General features: G+C 36.8%; 1 protein-coding gene across 2 annotated transcripts in view; it reads left to right on the top strand.

The window, feature by feature from the left end:
- Positions 1–21,148, top strand: part of ctnna2 (catenin (cadherin-associated protein), alpha 2) — a 455,639-nt gene that overhangs the window by 68,793 nt on the left and 365,698 nt on the right. Inside the window, exons 3-6 of one of the 2 annotated variants that reach the window (XM_051898161.1) lie at positions 6,392–6,587; positions 15,844–16,010; positions 17,328–17,447; positions 17,799–18,065. In XM_051898161.1, the coding sequence (XP_051754121.1) occupies positions 6,392–6,587; positions 15,844–16,010; positions 17,328–17,447; positions 17,799–18,065 (750 nt within the window). Of the gene's footprint in view, positions 1–6,391; positions 6,588–9,320; positions 9,465–15,843; positions 16,011–17,327; positions 17,448–17,798; positions 18,066–21,148 lie in introns of those variants that run through there. The other variant, XM_051898166.1, reaches the window with a different exon arrangement.

The following is a 21,148-nucleotide window of genomic DNA, read 5'->3' as shown; positions in this document are numbered from 1 at the left end:
GATTGTACTTGTTTAAATACACTTTTAAAGAGGCCGTATCACATGACTTGCTTCAGTGTTGCCCAGCAGTGCACTTGTTGCAGGTCAAGTATTGTAATGTGACACTCAGTTCAAACAGTTCCTACTTTGACCATGTTTTCCATTGAGCTTTTAAAATGCAGCCATTAATTACTAAACAATTTGCATGATTTATCATTATGAGGCCTATTGTGACATTCAGAGAATAATGATCATATGATATTCTGTGTGAATTAATAGTGAAATAGTATAACATAAATGCTATTTTATTATCTAACACTTTTCATGTGAAGTTCAAAGAGGCTTTTTGGCTGTATTTTGTTGCTTTGCATTAGACAGAAAGAAAGTATGTCTCCATTACCATTTTGTTCTTTCTTTTATCCTGTTATTTTCTTTTTTCACTATAGCTTTTTTTCTGTTTTAAGAAAATGGACTGACACTGAAAATGTTATAATTTTCTTTCGTTGTTGTCATGCATGACTATTAAGAGTACCTCATCTCCACCAGCACTTCCTTGAAATCAGAAGAAGGTGGAGTGGCTGTGCCGCTTCATTTGTCATTTTAGGTTGAGATTTTCAATTAGGTTTCCCAACTCAAGCAGACTTCCCTTCTTTTGGGCCCCCCATGTAGGATTACTGCCACCCTCTGTGTTTTTCTGACACTGTGAAAGGATTGTGGGCTGGCTGGTAGAAACGGATCTTTCTTCCTAAAATCCAGTACAGGGGGGTTTCACACTTTTGTCTGTTAGATGGCGTCTTTTCTTCCCCTTGACATCCTCTGCTGTTAGCAACCGTGATCGTTTTGGCATGGACACCTGAAACACAGTCTTAGGAATCTTCATTGGGAAATAATGAGCTTTCCCACGGCACTTTCAGCCAAATCATCCATCTTGGTGAAATTGTCTGTATAGAGAATATCAAAAAATGCTGTTGCAGAAGGGAATGCTATTTATTAAGGCTCCAATTATTTGTTCAAAAACAGTAATATTGTGAAATATTATTACAATTTAAAATGATTGTGTTAAAATGTAAATTATTCCTGTGGTGGAAAGTCTTCTGTGTCACATGATCCTTCAGAAATTATTCTAGTATGCTGATTTGGTGCTTTGTTTTATTTTTTATCAATTTATTATCAATGTTGAAAACAATTGAAAACATGCATTTGTTTTCGGGAGTTTTTCGATGAATAGAATGTACAAAAAACAATGTAAATGACTATACTTATATGATAATATGGCACATAAGCCACAGTTCAGTTAAAAATGTATTATGTCTTTGGATTATTATAATAAATGGCATTTATTTCAAAGAAATTTAGCACAAGTACAAGTACATAATTTTCAGTCAAAACTTTTCATAAGCTTTTTTTTTTTTTTTTTTAGGTTTGTTAGTTTTGGTTTGTTTTGTTTGGTCGCTATATTCCCACACTTCCAGTTGTTTTATTTCATAGTTTTGTTGACTTTTGCCATACCACCTGTGCGATATAATGTGGCAGTGCAACTTTTATTTTCACCTGGACCTTTTGTTGATGACTTTGACAGGACTGTGGGCGTCTCCATGGAAACCCAGCCGATAAAACCCCAGCAGTGGAGTGTGTCTCCAATTAGACCAGAGTTGTCAGATGGACTTGAAGAACTTTGCATGAGTTGTGCAGTTGTGGTAACATTTGGATCAATTTGTGAATCTGTCTGTCTGACTCTTAAATATATCTTAACATTCTGTGATTTATTCATTTATTTTTTTAAAAAGTGGAAAACATCTTATTAATGATAATAATTTCACTCCTTGCAGGCAGCTCATAACAATTTTTTAGTTGTCCTCAATCATTAAAACATTTTTTTTTTTTTTTTTTGCTGTGATGAAAGAATCATTTTGACATGTCAGTTTTAGTGATGTCAAATATTAAGCAAAAATAAATGAAGAAAAAACAGCAACTGACAGTCAGCCGTGTGCCTCATATTCACATGATTTGGTCTGTCACGGAAACTCTCAATTGGAAAGTAGTTTGAGGGGAAAAATGTCAATGAATTGGAGTGAAGAAGAGACCGTTTCATTCTTACCTTTGTAGTCTGACAAGTCCATTCAATTGGCAATATGTACTATGAGGACATGCAATGCTAGAGCCTTTTTTTTAAAACAGGTTGCATACTGCGTTCATCTGATCAATGACACTGGCAACCCTATATGCAAATAAGGATGTTAACCCAGGGTTTAGGAATGTACAGCGTGAAACGTCAGTTTATACCCATGATTTACTGGTAACTCTAGGTAAATAAATGAGCAATTTGAAATGTGAAGAATGACGTTTAGAATGACCCAGGGTTAACTATTTCAAGTGTGAAAAGCCCTCTAGAATGACACTTACATCATAAAAGTGATCTGATTTCATGGTCAGTGCTGATTAGATCATGATAATGATGAAAGCCAGCTCAGCAAGCATCTGGAAGGTTAGCCTCTGGCGCTATGGATAAATCAATGCCCTTGGCACTGGATGATAGTCTTCATCTCTCTGTGTTACACAGAACAAGGAATGAGGAGATGTTCACAAAGAAATCCATTCGTGATTGTCTTTCTGTTGCTACCATTTTTTATACTTTTGTTGTCATAATACTATTGAAAATTTCCCCACTGTCCTTACCAAAGGACTGGAGTTTTATTGTTCACACATTATTAGAATTCCATAACTGGGGTTCATTTATGAATGTTAGTGCTTCATTTGTCTTGCTGACGCTGCTATTGACACTGACAGTGTTATTCAAGGAAAGGTAAGTCTCAGTTGGGACTGATTGTGTGGTGATGAGTGATAGTAGTGTCAGGGAATTCCCTTTACAGGAGCACTGAAATCATCTACAGTGAAACAGGATTTTTCAGGAAGCTTAACCCAAGAATAATAATTCTGTCATTATTTACTCACCATCATGTACAGTAGCTCCAAACCTGTATGAATTTTCGAAGAATATTACGACTTCACTTTTCAATATGATGCACATGAATGAGGGAAAGCTGGCTGTCAAGATTCTCAAGAGACACAAAATACTATGGCATCATAAAATGACTTGTACATTGTATTAAAAATCTTCTGTAGCTACAACCAATTGATTGAAAAGATCTGACTCTAAATAACTATTCCTCCTTTAATAACTCTGAAATACTTGATTCAGATTGGTCAATAGCAGCATTCTGCAGTCATATATTTTTGTAGCCTGAGGCAACCGATTCACAGGAGAGCTGTCACAGTTTCTTACCTAAATCTTTCATCTTTTCTTCATGCCGCAACCTTGCCGGGGTTTGTTTTGTGATAATGACTGTACTGACTGTACATTTATCTCTAATGCATCTTCTGAACTTTCTGAACTCTGTTTAGTGGAGAGTGTTAGATTGAATACCATTTCTCCAGTTCCTGTAACGAAGCTTAATGCAACATTTGCTGGCAATATTAACTGCTATTTCTTACATAAGATTTGCCTTGCAAAGTAATTTCAATCTTTTGTCCCTTTTGTCCAGTTCTGTCATTATCATTAACTCAGTCTAAGCTGAATTTACTAACGATCACTTGCAATGTTCTTCTTTAAAAGTCAACTATGGTTTGTTTTGATTAAACCTCTCTTAATGTAATCCAGTGTTATTGCATCGGCTTTGAGAATAACTGTGACAAATGTTCAGGCAAAGGTGGTCTTGAGTTTTATCATCTGTATAGGCTGAGTCTGGACAAGGTACTCAAGTTAGTCCTTTGTTGTACTTTGGTAATTGCTTAGTGTGTGTGTCCTTGAAAATACATTACCCTGGGAGAACAGTCCCAGCAGAGGCCTGCAGCAGAAAGTGAAAACCAGCACTGTTTTATAGGCCCTCTGAGAGCTTAATGCCTTACTATTGAATGAGTCACTATACATCACATAAAATGTTTCTTAACAGCACAGGCTTTATTGGGAATGTCTAGATCTAATAGTGTAGACAAATGTGGTAAATTGCTAGAAATGTATGCAATGCAAATAATCTCTTCTGTCAAAGCAAGTAAGCAATGTTATTTTTTACACTGTCCAAATGCATGCTCCTTAATGTGGAAATGTTGAGGATTTTGATTGACTTAGATTTAACATTGCATAGCAAACTCTTCACAAATTCAAACCTTAGAAGGTTTTGCTACTTCTCTTATAAACCACTTAACAACACTGATATAAAGGGTAAATTGTATAAATGCCTACAAAAAAGTTCAATGATGGAATTTGATGGTAATAACTTTATGAATTTATATAAATACCTGGGTTTGGTGTATATACACTGATTATATATAAATATTTATTATAATATAAATATAAATATTTTACTTATATATATATATATATTAAGACCAATACAAAGAAAGGATTTTTAGAAATCCTGGCCAACTGAAAATTATGAACATGAAAAGTATGAGCATGTACAGCACTCAATACTTAGTTGGGGCTCCTTTTGCCTGAATTACTGCAGCAATGCGGCGTGACATGGAGTCGATCCGTCTGTGGCACTGCTCAGGTGTTATAAGAGCCCAGGTTGCTCTGATAGTGGCCTTCAGCTCTTCTGCATTGTTGTGTCTGGCATATCGCATCTTCCTCTTCACAGTACCCCATAGATTTTCTATGGGGTTAAGGTCAGGCGAGTTTGCTGGCCAATTAAGAACAGGGATACCATGGTCCTTAAACCAGGTACTGGAAGCTTTGGCACTGTGTGCAGGTGCCAAGTCCTGTTGGAAAATGAAATCTGCATCTCCATAAAGTTGGTCAGCAGCAGGAAGCATGAAGTGCTCTAAAACTTCCTGGTATTCGGCTGCGTTGACCTTGGACCTCAGAAAACACAGTGGACCAACACCAGCAGATGACATGGCACCCCAAACCATCACTGACTGTGGAAACTTTACACTGGACCTCAAACAATGTGGATTGTGTGCCTCTCCTCTCTTCCTCCAGACTCTGGGACCCTGATTTCCAAAGGAAATGCAAAATTTACTTTCATCAGAGAACATAACTTTGGACCACTCAGCAGCAGTCCAGTCCTTTTTGTCTTTAGCCCAGGTGAGACGCTTCTGACGCTGTCTGTTGTTCAAGAGTGGCTTGACACAAGGAATGCGACAGCTGAAACCCATGTCTTGCATATGTCTGTGCGTAGTGGTTCTTGAAGCACTGACTCCAGCTGCAGTCCACTCTTTGTGAATCTCCCCCACATTTTTGAATGGGTTTTGTTTCACAATCCTCTCCAGGGTGCGGTTATCCCTATTGCTTGTACACTTTTTTCTACCACATCTTTTCCTTCCCTTCGCCTCTCTATTAATGTGCTTGGACACAGAGCTCTGTGAACAGCCAGCCTCATATATATATATATATATATATAAGCATTAATAATAAGTGTTCTTGAGTTCCAAATTAGCATATGAGAATTATTTCTTAAAAAACAATAGATAATCTATCTATCTATCTATCTAGAAATAGATAGATAAAAATATATAGAAATATGTAATTCACACCAAACTTTTGATAAAGGTAATAAAGTTAAAGAATAAAACTATTTTTTTTCTTTCTTAACCTTATTTCTTAAAAAAAACAAAACAAAACAAAAAAACACATGGGTTTATGTAAAACAATTTATTCTTATTTTACTTTATTATTTGTTGTTTTTTATTCCTAAGATATTACATTTCTTACACATTTCTTTATAATTATTTGAAAATAAACTCAGGTCTTGACATACATTTATTGATCTAAACTAAAATGATAATTGAAATATATATATAATAGAAACAGGAACAAAAACAACCAACAATACTATGACGAGGACAGACAAGGGAGTGCAGGAGGAGTGAGTCTTTAAAGGAAGTGCTGATGAGGATGTGCAGGTGCAGGGAATCCATGTGATGAGATGATGGGCTGACTGGGTGCAGGTGTGGATGTTGGGAATTGTAGTCTGGGGAAGGTGACAGTATATATATATATATATTTTTTTTTTTTTTTTTTTTTTTTCAAAGGTTTTGACATTTGACTTTGTTTGGTGACATTAACTTATGTTTAATATTTAATGGGCAGTTTGAAGGGGACACTTGGGGTCTGTTCACACAGGGCACGTCCTTGCGCTTGACTGCATTTTTTAAATTGTTGGTCTATGTATGTATGCTACATATTTATGTTTTTGACTGATGCGAGCGTCCCCTTACTTGTTCATAATTCTGAAAGCAACACACAAACCCAGCAGTTTTTCCGACCCATTGGATTAGAAACAAACAAACTTATGCTCGATCATCCTTTTCATTAAATGCGCCATATGAGCTAGACCTACTTTATGCAGTTCAGTCGAAATGTGAAAATTTTTACACAACAATCTTCATCTTTAACTGTTCTCGTCCACAGGTGACCACCCTGGTCAACACCAGTAACAAAGGCCCATCCAGTAAGAAAAAGGGCCGCTCTAAGAAGGCTCATGTGCTGGCTAATTCCGTGGAGCAGGCGACCCATAACTTTTTAGAAAAGGGCGAGCAGATTGCTAAGGACAGCCAGGACCTAAAGGAGGAGCTTATCGCAGCTGTAGAGGACGTCCGCAAGCAAGGTAAGCAGCCTGTTATCACCCTGAGGAACTGTCCCAAACAAACAGCAACAAAAAAATGCTCTTAGAACGTTTTGCTGATGTTCCTATTACGTTATGAAAATGTTATTTCTGAATGTTGAGAACATTATTAGAGACCAGATAAATCTGAATGAACTTTCTATTAATGTTGTTTTTTAAGAATGTTTTTTTTTCTCCATAGATCTTGTTTTTAATGGGAATGAAAGCAAGGCTGTGATGGATAGAATACGTCTCTTCAGTGGGTTGCACTGTTATTTAATGTGTTTTTGGATTGTTCTGCTGACGAAACACTGCAAAAATAGAGTAGACAGAAAACTCCTGACAATATGAGCTGTGGAAAATTATAAGTGATCTGGGAGATTTATACAGCTTTCTTACAGCAGATGCCATTGAAAACATGGTAAGTCTATCCCTCACAGCCTCACTTTCATACCTGTCATGGCGCTGCTCTGAATAAGGTCTATAATTTTGAGAGAACCTTGCCAGAATGTTAGCCAAAGTTCTGAGAACGTTCCTTATTATCTGCTTATTTGTTCCAGCATCCCATCAAGCAGCCAACCATGTACTTATATTAAAGCTCTAAAGGTTTTATAACTGAAGATGGTGTGGCATAGTGGCTAAAATGTTCTCTTCTGACTAGTTGCCTCTATTAGTCTTTCTAGTTTCTTGAGAGTAGAAAAGACTTTTAGGGTCATGTGGCAACCTATGAGATGCATTATCTGTCATATTACCTGACCATTAAAGTCATTAATGTGGCAATTTACTGTGGTCTTGGTGTTTTTTGCCCATGTGCGGCAGTTTGCAGACAGCTAAGCTAGCTTTTTTCTCCTCCTTCACCTATAAGTCCTGCCTATTATTTATAGCACTTATCTGGCAGCACATTACACACACTCTCTCTCTTTCTTAGTTTTCTCTCCTTCCTTTTTTCTTTTATGATTGTTCCCATACACACCGAGTCCCTTTCCAAATCTTGCATACTCATTGGTCTGGACTGAAGTTAGTGTTTGCTCAGCCAAATTACCTCTATGAAAATGGCAAACAGTTATTGATGGTGTTTCACAGAACATTCATCATTCCTTAAACACAGTCGAAGAGCAATTATGAGGTTGTGGAGAGGAGAAAAAAAAATCCACTTTTAAACTCCAAAAGCTGAAATGTATTACCTATCATTGTACTGTATTAATAATAATCTGTTTTCTCTTTTTTTGTGGTTTGTTTTGAGGACTGCATGATGAGGTAATAAATGTGAAATCTTCATTTAATTTGTTTAGTTTAAATTACTTGGTAATATAATATTAATAGTTTCTGGTGTGATTCTTTCTCTATCTTAAGGACTTTAAACATAAATTAATCCATGAGTAAAACAAAGAAAAAAAATCAGCTTATAATGGCTGTGCAAAAATGTTCTCACAGTCATGGAAAACCTGGAAAAATTTTAAAAGTCATGGAAATTTATAGAATGAATACCTATTTTTGGTTATCTTTTGCCAGAAATGAAATGGAATTTTACTGTATTTTGATCAAATAAATCATCCTTGGTGAGCATAAAAGATTTATATACTATACTTATATATATTTATATATTAGACTTATATATATATATAGACTTTGTATATTTTTCCACAAGTTCACAGTCAGATATCCCTGTTCACAGAGTCATTTGTGGTGAAAATGCACAACCATTCTCAGATCTGCAGTGAAGAGACTGCTGCACTGACAGATGGAGACTGAGCCAAGCTCGGCTGCAGGGGCAGAATGAAGTGTGTTGAAATACTCTGTGTGGACCATTAGCAAGCTGACCTTTAGCTGGGATGAGGTTAATAAACACAGGTTGGGCATAATGTTCCAAGTGGCTTGCGGCTCCCAAGGCTGACCGTCTGTTACTCTGGGGTTAAAGGACAAAGGAAATACTTAAAATAGAAATTAGAAGTTGTCCTTTTCGATCTAATTGTCATTTATGTCCCACAGTTATTGATTTTATTCACTTACTGACAATGAAAAATGACTTAGTGAAACTTTCAATCAAATTTTAAGCTACTTCAGCTAATTAAGCTACTATTAGTCAATTGTAAGACCGAACCAGCAGACACTGCAGCTCTATACATTTCACTGTCGCTAACTGCTCGTCTTATTTGACGTTATTTAAAACAAGTTGGCAATGTCTCACCGTCCCATAATATATATCATGGCCTGTTTGTGCAAAAGAAAAAAAAAAAAAAGAAAAGAAAGAAATTACCACTTGATTTACAAAATATTAATCTCCAATGCACGTTCACAACAGCACCACGATGCATAAGTGTTGTGTTGACACGAGAATAGACTCGCGAGTCAACACAACACGCATGCGCGTTCACGAGAGCACCACGACGCACGCGTGTTGTGTTGACATGAGAGCAGACGTTGCGTGAAAGCGTTGGAGATTAATATTTTGTAGATAAAGTGGTAAATTATGTTTTTTGGTCTTGGTAGTTGAGTAGGCTGTCAAGGGAGGGACAGAAAGCTCTCAGATTTCATTAAGATCTTCTTTTGTATTTGGAAGATGGACGAATGTCTTTGTTTTGTTTGAAACGACATAAGGGTAATGACAGAATTTTCATTTTTGGGTGAACTATACCTTTAATGCGATGTTTTCATTGAAACGCGCACACACACGCACACGTCACATCGCGCTGCGCGCCGCTCACACAGAAACACTCAGGAGCACAGAAACTTGTTATTAACTCTTCCCCGTGACTTTTATTAATAAAATATTTCCACTACTGCATAGCTACATTATATTTCTCAGCAGTGAGAGGATAACATCACTGGTTTTGAAGCAATTAACATCACAGCGTCGAGAGAGACGCTGAACAGACTCAGGTACGAATCTCTTTCTCTCTCTCGATAATAAATTGAAATAAGTGCTATAACTCATTCATTCATATAAATGTAATCTTGCTTACTATATCTGGTTCAAAGCGGACAAAATGCGTGCTCTCTAACGAGTCGTAACTGACGAAAATAACCGTCATTTTTACCCTTCCGGTCAAATATTGCGTTGAAAATATCAATAACCGTTTTATATAAATGCTGGAAAATGACTATGGTATAAGCGGGATAATCCGCGGAGACATTTGCCGGACGGCCGAATTCTCCACTAAATTTGTACGTCTGAGGGGTCGGGAGTGCTTTGGGGGCGTTGGAGCAGGAGCGGACTGGCCATCGGGAGTACCGGGAGTTTTCCCGGTGGGCTGCTGGACAATGTGGGCCGGCCCGTTACAACGTAAATATATATGAAGAGTGAATTATAGTAAATTTACGTAGTCTATATCCTTCCCTCAGCCCAGACGAATTGTTCGCGCGGGCGCGGCCCACTTAAGGCAAAAATTCTAATCTGTTTAATGTGCTCATTGCTCAGTCTGTCTAAAGGCGCTCGTCAATGTCAAAACGTTTGAGATATCCAATCAAATCGAAGGAGGCGGGATTTACTGTCCACAGAAAGCGGCACTTTTTAATGCTTGAAGAATGCGAGCCGAGGTAAGATAAGCAGCTAAACATGACGAGACGATATACAGCAATATTTGCCGACTGTTTAATGTTAAACGATGGACATTCATTTCCAGGGCTGCAAACTACTTTTGACCTTTTTGGATTTTTCATGTTTTAATGCCTTGTCAGATAATAGTGAATGCTTGTGTAGCCTGTCTGTTGTCAGGATTTCTTCAGTAATTTCACAATCATTTGAAAATTATTCATAAAACTCGAAATATCATTCTCAAACTTACACTAAACATGGCAAAACCGGCAACTTTCATATTCAAGTAGCCTATGTCCCATGTTAGGAAAGTGTCTAAAACATATAGTTTTCTAATTAGTTCACATGCATTCGGCTATTTTACAGACTGGTGATCAAAAGTTTGAAATAAGACTTCTTTAATGTTTTTGAAAGAGCAAGGTGGAATTTATTTGATCAAAAATACAGTCAAATAGCTGTTTCTATGTGAATTTATTGTAAAATGTAATTTGTTCCTGTGATCAAAGCTGAATTTTCAGCATCATTACTCCAGTCCTCAGTTACGTGATCCTTTAGAAATCATTCTAATAGTCTGTATAATAGTCTAATAGTCTGAATTTTACACTCTCTTCCACAGTTGGACCTCTATTCCATAAAATGACAGTTGTCAAGCTCCTGAAAGGACAAACACTATAACCACTAGAAAGGCACCGTAAAACAGTCCACATTCTGCACTACATTCTAAATCTTATAGACCAGATCAGAGCATTGTTATATATGGACTGATTTAATGGTAGGTATTGAACTTTAGGGCTGCAAACGATTAATCGTGATTAATCGTTTACTTAATCATTTACTTAAGTATGAACATAAATATAAATATGAAAATAAAATCGTATAAAATCATAAATCGTAATGTGCAAGTCATTCATTCAGTCGTTCAAAACGCAGATTCATTCAGGAATCACTGTTGCTTGGAGATGCGCAACAGTTCTGGTTTTGTTTGAAACTGTTTTCACGAAATAGAGCAAAAACAGACAGTATTGTGGCTAAAATTTTGTCACTTAATATCAGCTTGTTTATTGGACTTCAATCAGATCAGTAAGTATCACATTTGCAATCATGCCATTACTCTGAGAAACAGGAGTCTACTCGTGTGATATTACTTAACTTACATATTTGGCTTGCTGCGATAGACGGTGTTAATGGTGTTCAGCAGCAACACTGGTTATACCACTTGCCCACCATGACCGCGGCACCGGCCCCAGCGTCGTTTTGATTTTTTTATAGTAATAATAATCATTTAGTTTAGTTAGAAAATAGACACTACAGTTAAAAACTGAATGCGTCTGCTTAATTCAGTGAGCCGAACGAGAGTCAGCACAGATCAGCAGCAGGAGTCAGATTTCACCTCACTTTTCTGAATGACAAGACGAGATTTGAAGATTTAGTTAAAAAGCAAAATGTAAAAGCACATATTTAAGCGAGTTTGTCATTGTACTGTTTTGTTGTTGTGTTTTTCATTAAGAATAATAATGAACCCACCCACCATTCAAGCAAATGCCACCTCCAAATTGCCTCTACTTCAAAAGTGAACGTTATATGTGCACGGGCATTCATAACGATGCGTGTGTTTTTTTTAAATAAATTTTTGGAGGCATTTTTGCCCCAAGCCCCCGTTAATTTTCGACCTTGATTATGATAATCCAAATGTAGTATTTACAATTAATTTGGCTGCAAAGAAACAGCATCACGAGATGGTCTGGTAAGTGCGCGTGGCTGTCACACCGGTTGCACCTTGTAAACAATCTTTGGAGTGTAGTCCTCCTGAGCGCACGTCTTTTGCACTTGCTCTGCTGACTGAAGCAAAGTCTTTGAATTAAGGCATGAAAAGCAGCCGATTGCAGTACGAAACATAACTGTTGTTCAGTTTAGATGCATTTTGGGAGTTGTACTTTTTATTCCGATTGTAGATATATTTATGAGAATTGATCGGGTCACTCACAATAGTGCACCTAAATATTTTTTCACAGTAGTACGCAGTTATTTTCAGGAGCAAATGCGAGTGAAATGGGCGCACTGTAGAGCACTGCCATACTTTCCAGATTAGGGCCATGTGTATCTGGGAGGGGTATTGAATCTGACCGAGTTATCCTCTCTCTCTCTCCCTCTCGCTCTTTTGTTTTAGCATGACCACACAGAATAATGGTGGTCTGATGATTATTTTCTCAGTGGTCTTAATTTGCTACCAAGCTGAAGTAGTGACATCCCAACGGATGTAGAGTAATGAAGCTTACAGTTTCTCATCATTTAACAAAGCTAAGTATTGTTCATATAAAAATATAGATGGTAAACTTTGACCTCTTTCAAAATCTCCTCTCAAGTCAAAAATACCTACCTACCTTAATACTACCTCCCTTTAGAGAGGACAAGTATATGTGTGTGTGTCTAAAACCTTGAAATGCTCTCTTATAAGGCAGCATCTGGAAGTAGGCAGGCTGTCAACATTGTGTATACTAAGATGAAGTCTACTCCATCTGGTTTATTATTATTTTTTTTTAAGTCAGCATAGATGAATTCACTGCCCTCGTTACCATACATTTCTGTCTGTGTGGTTCAGTGGTTAGTAGAAAGAATAACAAATGATTTCTGACAATGTGAGGTGAAGAGTTTGTTTATATATATATATATATATATATATATATATATATATATAAATAAATAAAGAATATCAAATAGGTTGTAGGTTATAGGTTATTGTCTTAAAAAAAATTGCCCATGTTTTCAGTGCTGATGCGGTGGTGACACGTTCATGTAACCAGAGGGTGGCACGTGCTGCCAATAACGTACCTAAAAGCTGTCAGTCAACTCTCAGACAACAGAAGAAGAGCACATTGTCTCACAAGCACATTGTAGACTTGCGTGGAATATAACAGAGACATTAAAATTAATGTTCACGTAAGTGCTGTCATTCAGGCTGTTCACAATATGTTGTAATGTGTTTAGGCAGCCTAAAATCATTATGGCTTGAGGTAGGCTTGATGCTACAGTCGGTGTTGCTGGTGTTCAGCTGCAACACCACTATCATCACTTGCCCACCGCGGCACCGCCTCCCACCGTCGTTTTGATTTTTTTTTAGTAATACAAGTCAGATACAATACAAGTTTAGTTCAGTCAGAGAACAGACACTACAATTAAAAACTGAACGTGTCTGCTCAATTCAGCGTGAGCCAAACGAGAGTTGCAGCACATATCAGCAGCAGGAGTCAGATTTCACCTCACTTCGCCCATTTTGCCTCACTCTTGACTGACAAGACGATGGCGGAAGATTTGGTTTCAAAGCAAAATGTAAAAGCACCCATTTAAGCAAGTTTGTCATTGTACTGTTTTGTTGTTGTGTTTTTCATTAAGAATAATAATGAACCCACTATTAAAGCAATCACAGCTCCCGAATTGGCGCTAATTTGAAAGTGAAAGTAAAATGCGCACGGCATTCATAATGGTGCGTGTCCACTGGTGCACAGCGAGTGTTTTCAGTTCATTCCTATGGAAACACAACTTCTATACAAATTAATTGAAAACTGTTATGAATGGCCATGCAATATATATATATATATATATATATATATATATATATATATATATAGATAGATATAGATATATAAATATACTGTAAGATTCAGTTTCTCTGGAGAAATAAACATTGCACTCATTAAATATTGGCTTGGTTGTCTCTAATGCTTACTTTTATTTCTTTCATTTATTCTTGGTCATTGGATGTGAAATTACTATATGGTGCTTTGAAAGTTAGTCTAAAACAAGTTTTATTTGAAGCATTTAATTTCTGTGTCTTTAGCATCACCAATCAATATTGCAAAATTGAACCATTGTTTCAAACAGATTAGATGAAAATTAGAGAGCAATATGTCTGTCCTATTGATTTGGTTCAATTGTACTGTAGAGGTTAAAAAACAGCTATAATGGAAATAGGATTATAACCTCCTGTGGTAATCTGTGAAGGTGGAGCTGCCACAACAATATACAGAGCCAGAGGACAGTGCTGACATTTCTCCTGGAAGTGGAGGGACAGCAGCAAGACACAGTTAAGAATAGCTGGCATTCTGTCGTTTCAGTTCACTGTGTGAGAGAAACAGCAAAACTCACACATACACTAAAGTAAAGCCTTACTTATTGTGTGCATGCAAGTGTTCACCCCAACATATTCTCCAACCAATACGACCATATAGGTCGTTTGTCACTTCCCTGAAATACGACCCATAGGAGTGTTTACTAAAGTTGCGCCCCTATCGACAACAGTAAACTTTCATTTTAATTCATGAAATACGACCCATAGGAGCGTTTGCTAAAGTTGCGCCCCTATCAACAACAGGACATTTTCATTTTAATGCATTGTTCCCTTTTATCTGCGTCATATTTTGGGTTTTGTGTAGCTCAATTGGCAGAGCATTGCAATAACAATATGCAATCATGCGATCGTGGGTTCGATCCCAGGGAACGCATGTGCTCATAAAGAGTATATGCACTATAATCACTAAGGTTAGGTTTAGGGATGGGGTGGGTGTAGTCGTTAATAAAAAAATGAGTTTCGCTAAATGGAAATTGGAGAAATGGTGTAAAAAGTCCACACATTGCATTTAAATGAACACGCATTTTGATTGGTAACGACAGTCATATGTAATTTCATGACGACATATGTAACACAACACTGTCATTATTTTTACGCCAGCTAGAGGGCGCATGACTTTAAAACGTAAATATAGGTCGTAATAAGGTGCTTTTTTGGAGGACAGTCTGGTTCACCCACACAGAGCCTTAAAAACAAATATTCTCATTCTCTCTTTCCCTATACTCCGAGAAGTCAGTTTGCAATAAGCGTTCATCTCTGTATATCATTCTCAGATTCAGTGACATTTGCTAATGTCTCAGCCAGGCTTTTTGTAAGCTTTCATTAATCAACTCTGTCCCGCCTGAGGCTCCTGTTCAGATGGAAGGTGGGAAGTTCACTTACTGTAGGGTCATTAATAGATTCTGTCAATGAATCTTGAGACAAATTGCTCATTTTCACTTTAGCGAGCATGCCACAGTAACATACTGACATAGTCGCAATCATTTTTTAGGCTTTTTCCCCACTAAAAAAAAAAAAAAAAAAAAGTTTTATTACACATAAATAAATGAAAATGCAACTTTTGACAAATGGATTGCTAAATAAAAGTTCAGAAAGTGCATGGTCATCTAATACTGTCAATCAAAATGCAAGGGTATTAAACAGCTGCTTACATTACTATTATGATAACCTACAAATGGCTTTCTTTATTCTGGTTTTATTATTCTCTGCATATTACTGAGCTCTTCTTTTGTGGTTAAAGTTTTGAAATGTTTGTTAAAAGTTCGAAAGGCAAAATGCACTGCACTGTATTTCATGGACAATATGGTTTGACACAAAACTGGCACATTGTTTTCCAGACACCAGCAATCCTCTGCGCAGTTTTTTTTTTCTGAAGTGTGTTGTTTCACTAATGAACACTCTTGGCAATCTTGCCTGTACTCGCAGTTTATTTCACTGGTAAACAGATGCACAGCTATTAATAAACCATTGACATGTCCAGGCAGCTTTATTTGGTTCTGAGTTAAAATTCCTAGATATGCACTAGGGATTTGCTTTGTGGTATAACATTAAACATATGTTGTTTTGTCTTGTCCTGGTTGTTTTTTGTCTATGTGCAGGTGAGACGATGCGTGTGGCCTCTTCAGAGTTCGCAGATGACCCCTGCTCCTCTGTGAAACGTGGCACTATGGTCCGTGCCGCCCGCGCCCTCCTCTCTGCCGTCACTCGCCTCCTTATCCTGGCTGACATGGCTGATGTCATGAGGCTCCTGGCTCACCTCAAGATTGTATGTTCTCTTCTCGTTCATCTCTCACTGGTCATTTTTCCCCCCACAGTTGCAGCTAATTTGTGAAATTAATCAATTTATTTATCATTAATAATTTTCTTGTGTTTATAGTCACTCTTGTTTTGTTTTATGTTTTGTTTCGGTTTGTTTTATTTTGTTTTATTTGTTGTTTGCTTTTTTCTTTGCTTTGCTTTTTGTTTTTAGTTTAGTTTAGTTTTTTTGTTTAGTTTTGTTTTATTTTTTTTTGTTTACCAGATCATACAGCCCTACTCTCTACCCACTTTAAACATTTTTGCACCTGAACATTTACGCTTTTACACATTTTAACCTAATTTTTGTTGCCAGTGAGAGCTGTCTGCCTGAAAATTCATTGTCATCTTTCTATTCCTTTTTCGTTCTGACTGGGTGTTCAGAGTTGTATCACTGTGGCTGGTCTTCACAGCTGGTCACTGTCCATTGGGCCAGAACAAGCCAGACCTGCCTCTCAATTTTTTCTTTTTTTTTTTTTTTTTATATCCAAGTACAAACATCTGCCTTTATTTCAAGGGCACAGGAAGTTATATTGTATTGCCTTTATCTCCAGTCCTGCTCTCTATTTGCATAGCACATATTGCCCAAGCGACAACCTCCTGGCATAACTTTGCAAGACTATTAAAATGCATAAGTGACACTCTCAAATAACACTTATCTTGCCTCTGGTCGTCAAATAGGCTTCATATTTTGCATTTGTATTTGGTGTAGATAATGATATTTCAGAGTGGCTGAATTTAGGCTTTTTGCTCTTATACCTTTATTTTCATACAATTTTGCCCTTAATCCTTTTTCTTCTAGTTGCATCGTTCTATTTTCTTTTGATTTTTGTTCCCCACTGGCTCAAAGGAAACAGACACAATTCTTCCCAGTCTAACCAAACAATTATTTATTTTTTCTTTAAGATTAAAGTGTTTAAACCTTTTTTTTTTTACCCAGCGGCCTCTCTGCTATATAATCACTAAACACATTTGAGAAGTAAGATCTGTGAAACTTAATGGTTGTGAAAAGATAACATTTATACTGTAGGATGTGACTTAAAAAAACTTTTAGATGTCCCACAAGGGAAAAGCACCTCCTTGTTCTTCTGCTAGTCTCATTACGGAGAGTGAAAACTGTCAGAATTTACATTTTATGTGTCCCAGAAGAACCAATAATAAGCACTACAAAAGTCAATCATCACTCAACCACATAAGTTGATGTGCTTTGTGGAACTTTTATACTACCTTTTTGGATGATGTTTAAACAGTTGGATGTGTGTGTGCATGTTGATCCGTGTGTTTCCAGGTGGAAGAAGCTCTAGAAGCTGTCAAGAACGCCACCAACGAGCAGGACTTGGCCAATCGCTTTAAGGAGTTTGGGAAAGAGATGGTCAAACTTAACTATGTTGCAGCTCGCAGACAGCAGGTATTATTAATTATCACACTTGTGTTTTTTTTATCACTCTTTTTTAATAATGAATTTAAGAACATCATGAATTTTATATATTTTATTTTTTTATAACAAATGGCTATTATAATGATTTGTTTTCATTTTAAGAAGTGTTAATTTTATCCATAGTGAAAACTCACAAAACGTTGTATGCATGAAGGGTCTTTGACTAATTATGGAATGGATGGATGCCTAGCAAATAACAGTTAAATTTGAAAAAGTATTTAACTTTACAATTTCCTCATTTTATTCTTTCATTTCATCTGCTGCTTTACAGTAACTTTCGATAGCTACCGAAATACAGCTGTTTGTGTGTGTGTGTGCCAGGAGCTGAAGGACCCTCAGTGCAGGGATGAGATGGCGGCGGCTCGAGGGGCTCTTAAGAAGAACGCCACCATGCTCTACACTGCCTCCCAGGCCTTCCTGCGCCACCCCGATGTGGCTGCTACACGTGCCAACCGCGACTACGTCTTCAAACAGGTCCAAGAGGCCATTGGAGGCATCTCCAGCGCTGCCCAGGCCACCTCACCCACTGACGAGAAGCACGGTCACGCTGGCATCGGCGAGCTGGCTGCCGCTCTCAACGAGTTTGATGTGAGTACACCAAGGGGTCAAGTAATTTTTATTGCAGCATAATTAGTATGAAGTCACACCGTCTTTACCACGATGCAGTTTGTTCATTGTTTTTTAACGTTTTAAGCTTTTACATTTTGCAATGTGTCAACTTACAAGTAAGCTGTTTATATATCTTTGTAGTCCCTGTAAAGTGCTTGGTGCTTTGTTTGAACAGTTTGGCCTATCAATATTTAGGGTTAAAAAGTGTTATTTCCACACAGCAGTGCATGACATTGTTTATCTTCTATTGTTTATTCAAACAGGAAGTCCTGGCTTAAAACAAAACAAAACAAAACTAAGATGGCCAATTTAAAAATATATATTATTCTAACCACCATAATCTGTAAAAGCAATCTGTGAAAGTAGCCGTAGCGTACCAAAATTGTTGAGTAACATAACAAAAGCAATTATTATTACGAAGTCACTCTAAAGACGATTCTAATATAGACCTTAATGGGAAACCATTACAAAAGTATTAACTTTCTGTGAGAGACTACTTGGAATATAAAGTTAGACTGCCATCTAGTGGTCATGAAGGATGTGTAAGGTGATCATAAACACTACTATTTACAAATGTTAAAATATCTTTTGAATGTAATGCAGTTTGTATTGAGACACTACAGAAAAGAAGTTTGAAATATGATCTGTCCTCTGTTTATCTTCACCAAAAGTGTTTTTTGTCAAAATTATGTCTGTTTAAATAGTGATTGACAAAAGGTTCAAGGCATTTCAGGGGTATACTTGGCTCACTAAATGGGCAAATTTGTGGGGATTAGTGTTGTCTTGATATCAAAATTATGACTTCAATACGATACCTTACTAAAATACCTCGATACGGATACTGAATCGATGCCATATTTTATTTTAATTAAAAAACAAAAAAAACAAAACTAAAAACTTACTTGACCCGCCTTGCTTTTTGACCATTCCCTCCCCTGTATTTAAAATAATAATAATAATTATAATAATAATAATTATAATTACATGCCTCAGTGTAAACATCCTTAGTGAGATGTTTGCAACATTCACATTATCAATCATGTCAACATTCGCTAACCTTTCACACTTCTGAAGAGTCACTTTAAGACCTGCACAGATCCAATACACTGGAACAAATCTGATGTCTTTCTCAACTGTTTACATTGACTGAAGACATACCTGATTGTGTTTACATAAATACTCTCCAGGACATGCATTTTGACATATTTTTGCAGTGCGAGTAATTGTTTTTAACATCAAACACATCCTGTGCTTTTTTTTGCCCCTCACACTGTAAACCCAAATAAGTTAGCAAAACTTAAAACATTTGAAAGAATAAAAAAAAATAAGTTAAGAAATTAAAAGTTTAAGTAAGCAGAACTGGCAGATTTTTATTTTGTACTCATACATTTTAATTGTTCTTAACTTGAAATGTTTGAGTACACTAATTCATACATTTAACTTAAAACTTTCATGTAACCTCAGTGTGAACATTTGTATTAGTGCAAACTTAGCTAGCTATAACAAGCTAATTCAGAAAATTCTAATTTGCTAACATGTTAACAATAGCATGGTATAGCACTTGCTTAATGAGTGCAGCAATATAAAGCATTTAAAAAACAAATATAAAGCATTTCTCAAACCAAGCCGCATGCACCACTTGTCACCATAATGGTAACTCTCAAAAACCCATGTTAACAGAAACTCTTCTAAATTAGCATAACAAAACATTAATCACTACTAAATCTCCCACTTTTAATCTTGCATTAAAAAAAAAAAAAAAAAAACATTATATAAAACTTAATTTTAGCATTTACTCTCCCTTTTGAGTGCTATGTGCAAAGCATGCTGGGAAATAGAAATCCCAGCCCAGTTTCAGTTAAACTTAAGTTCGTCTAAATGAAAAGAAACAAGTTCATACAACTCAAAACAATGAAACTGTTCAGTTTACCTAAAATATATCAGTTCTGTGAACTTGAAAGAAAAAGAAAGTGCTAAATACTCATAAAAGTTAATTTGACTGAACTAATTTGTTTAATTTGAGTTTGTCCTACTCAATACAAATAATTATTTTGAGTGTTAGGGTTTACAGTGCATGCATGTATGTTTCTTTGTTGCTTTCTTTGTCATGGGCTGCACAGATTTATTTTACTTCCTGCAGGGAGTGGAAGCAGAGTTCTGTGCACATGTCCTGACTCCTGCTGTCACACATCTACGTAAGAAATACGGCTCTTATTAGAATGCTGTCATTCTTAGAGTTCCGGTACTACTAATAAAAATTTGTATCATACCGTTTTAAAAGCAGGGTATCGCAATACCTTTTTGCTACTGGTATATCGTGCAACACTAGTGTGGATAAATAGTACCAAATAGGTTCAAAATTATGTACACTCGAATGAGATGAAGACTCATAGCATCAGTAGTTTAGAATAAACTGTTTAAGTATGTTGCCTGGAGGCAACGCAGTGAAACAATGGAAACACATTAATCAAGAGAGAGAGAGATAGAGAGAGAGAGAGAAAAAAAAAACTAACTGACAACCACTGTAGCGCAATGGTTCTTTTAGACAACTATATAGACAACATTTACATCATATATATGATGATGAGCCAAAACATTATGACCAGTAACAGGTGAAGTAGATATCGTTGATCATCTTCTAGCAAGGCCACATATTAAGGTCGATTAGATGGTAAGCAAACTATCAGTTCTCATAATCAATGTGTTGGATGCAGGAAAAAATGGGCAGGAATAAAGGTCTGGGTGACTTTGACAAGAACCAAATTGTTACGGCAAGGCAACTGGGCCAGAGTATCTCTGAAACGGCAAGGCTTGATGGTTGCTCCCGGTCAGCAGTGCTAAGTACCACAAACCGGCAACAGGGTGTAAGTGCCCAATGCACATCGATGCACAAGGGCAACAAAGGCTATCCTGTCTGGTCAGACGCTCCACCTCACAACCTACTTGAAGGATCTGCTGCTAACATCTTGGTGCTAGATACCACAGAACACCTTCAGTGGTGGTGGCCCCACCAAGGATTTCCTAATGATTTTCCTGTTTTTTACTCTCAGTGTCACTTTCAT

Source organism: Ctenopharyngodon idella, chromosome 1 (genome assembly GCF_019924925.1).
Source record: "Ctenopharyngodon idella isolate HZGC_01 chromosome 1, HZGC01, whole genome shotgun sequence".
NCBI lineage: Eukaryota > Metazoa > Chordata > Actinopteri > Cypriniformes > Xenocyprididae > Ctenopharyngodon > Ctenopharyngodon idella.
This window is presented reverse-complemented; position numbering and strand designations above follow the sequence as displayed.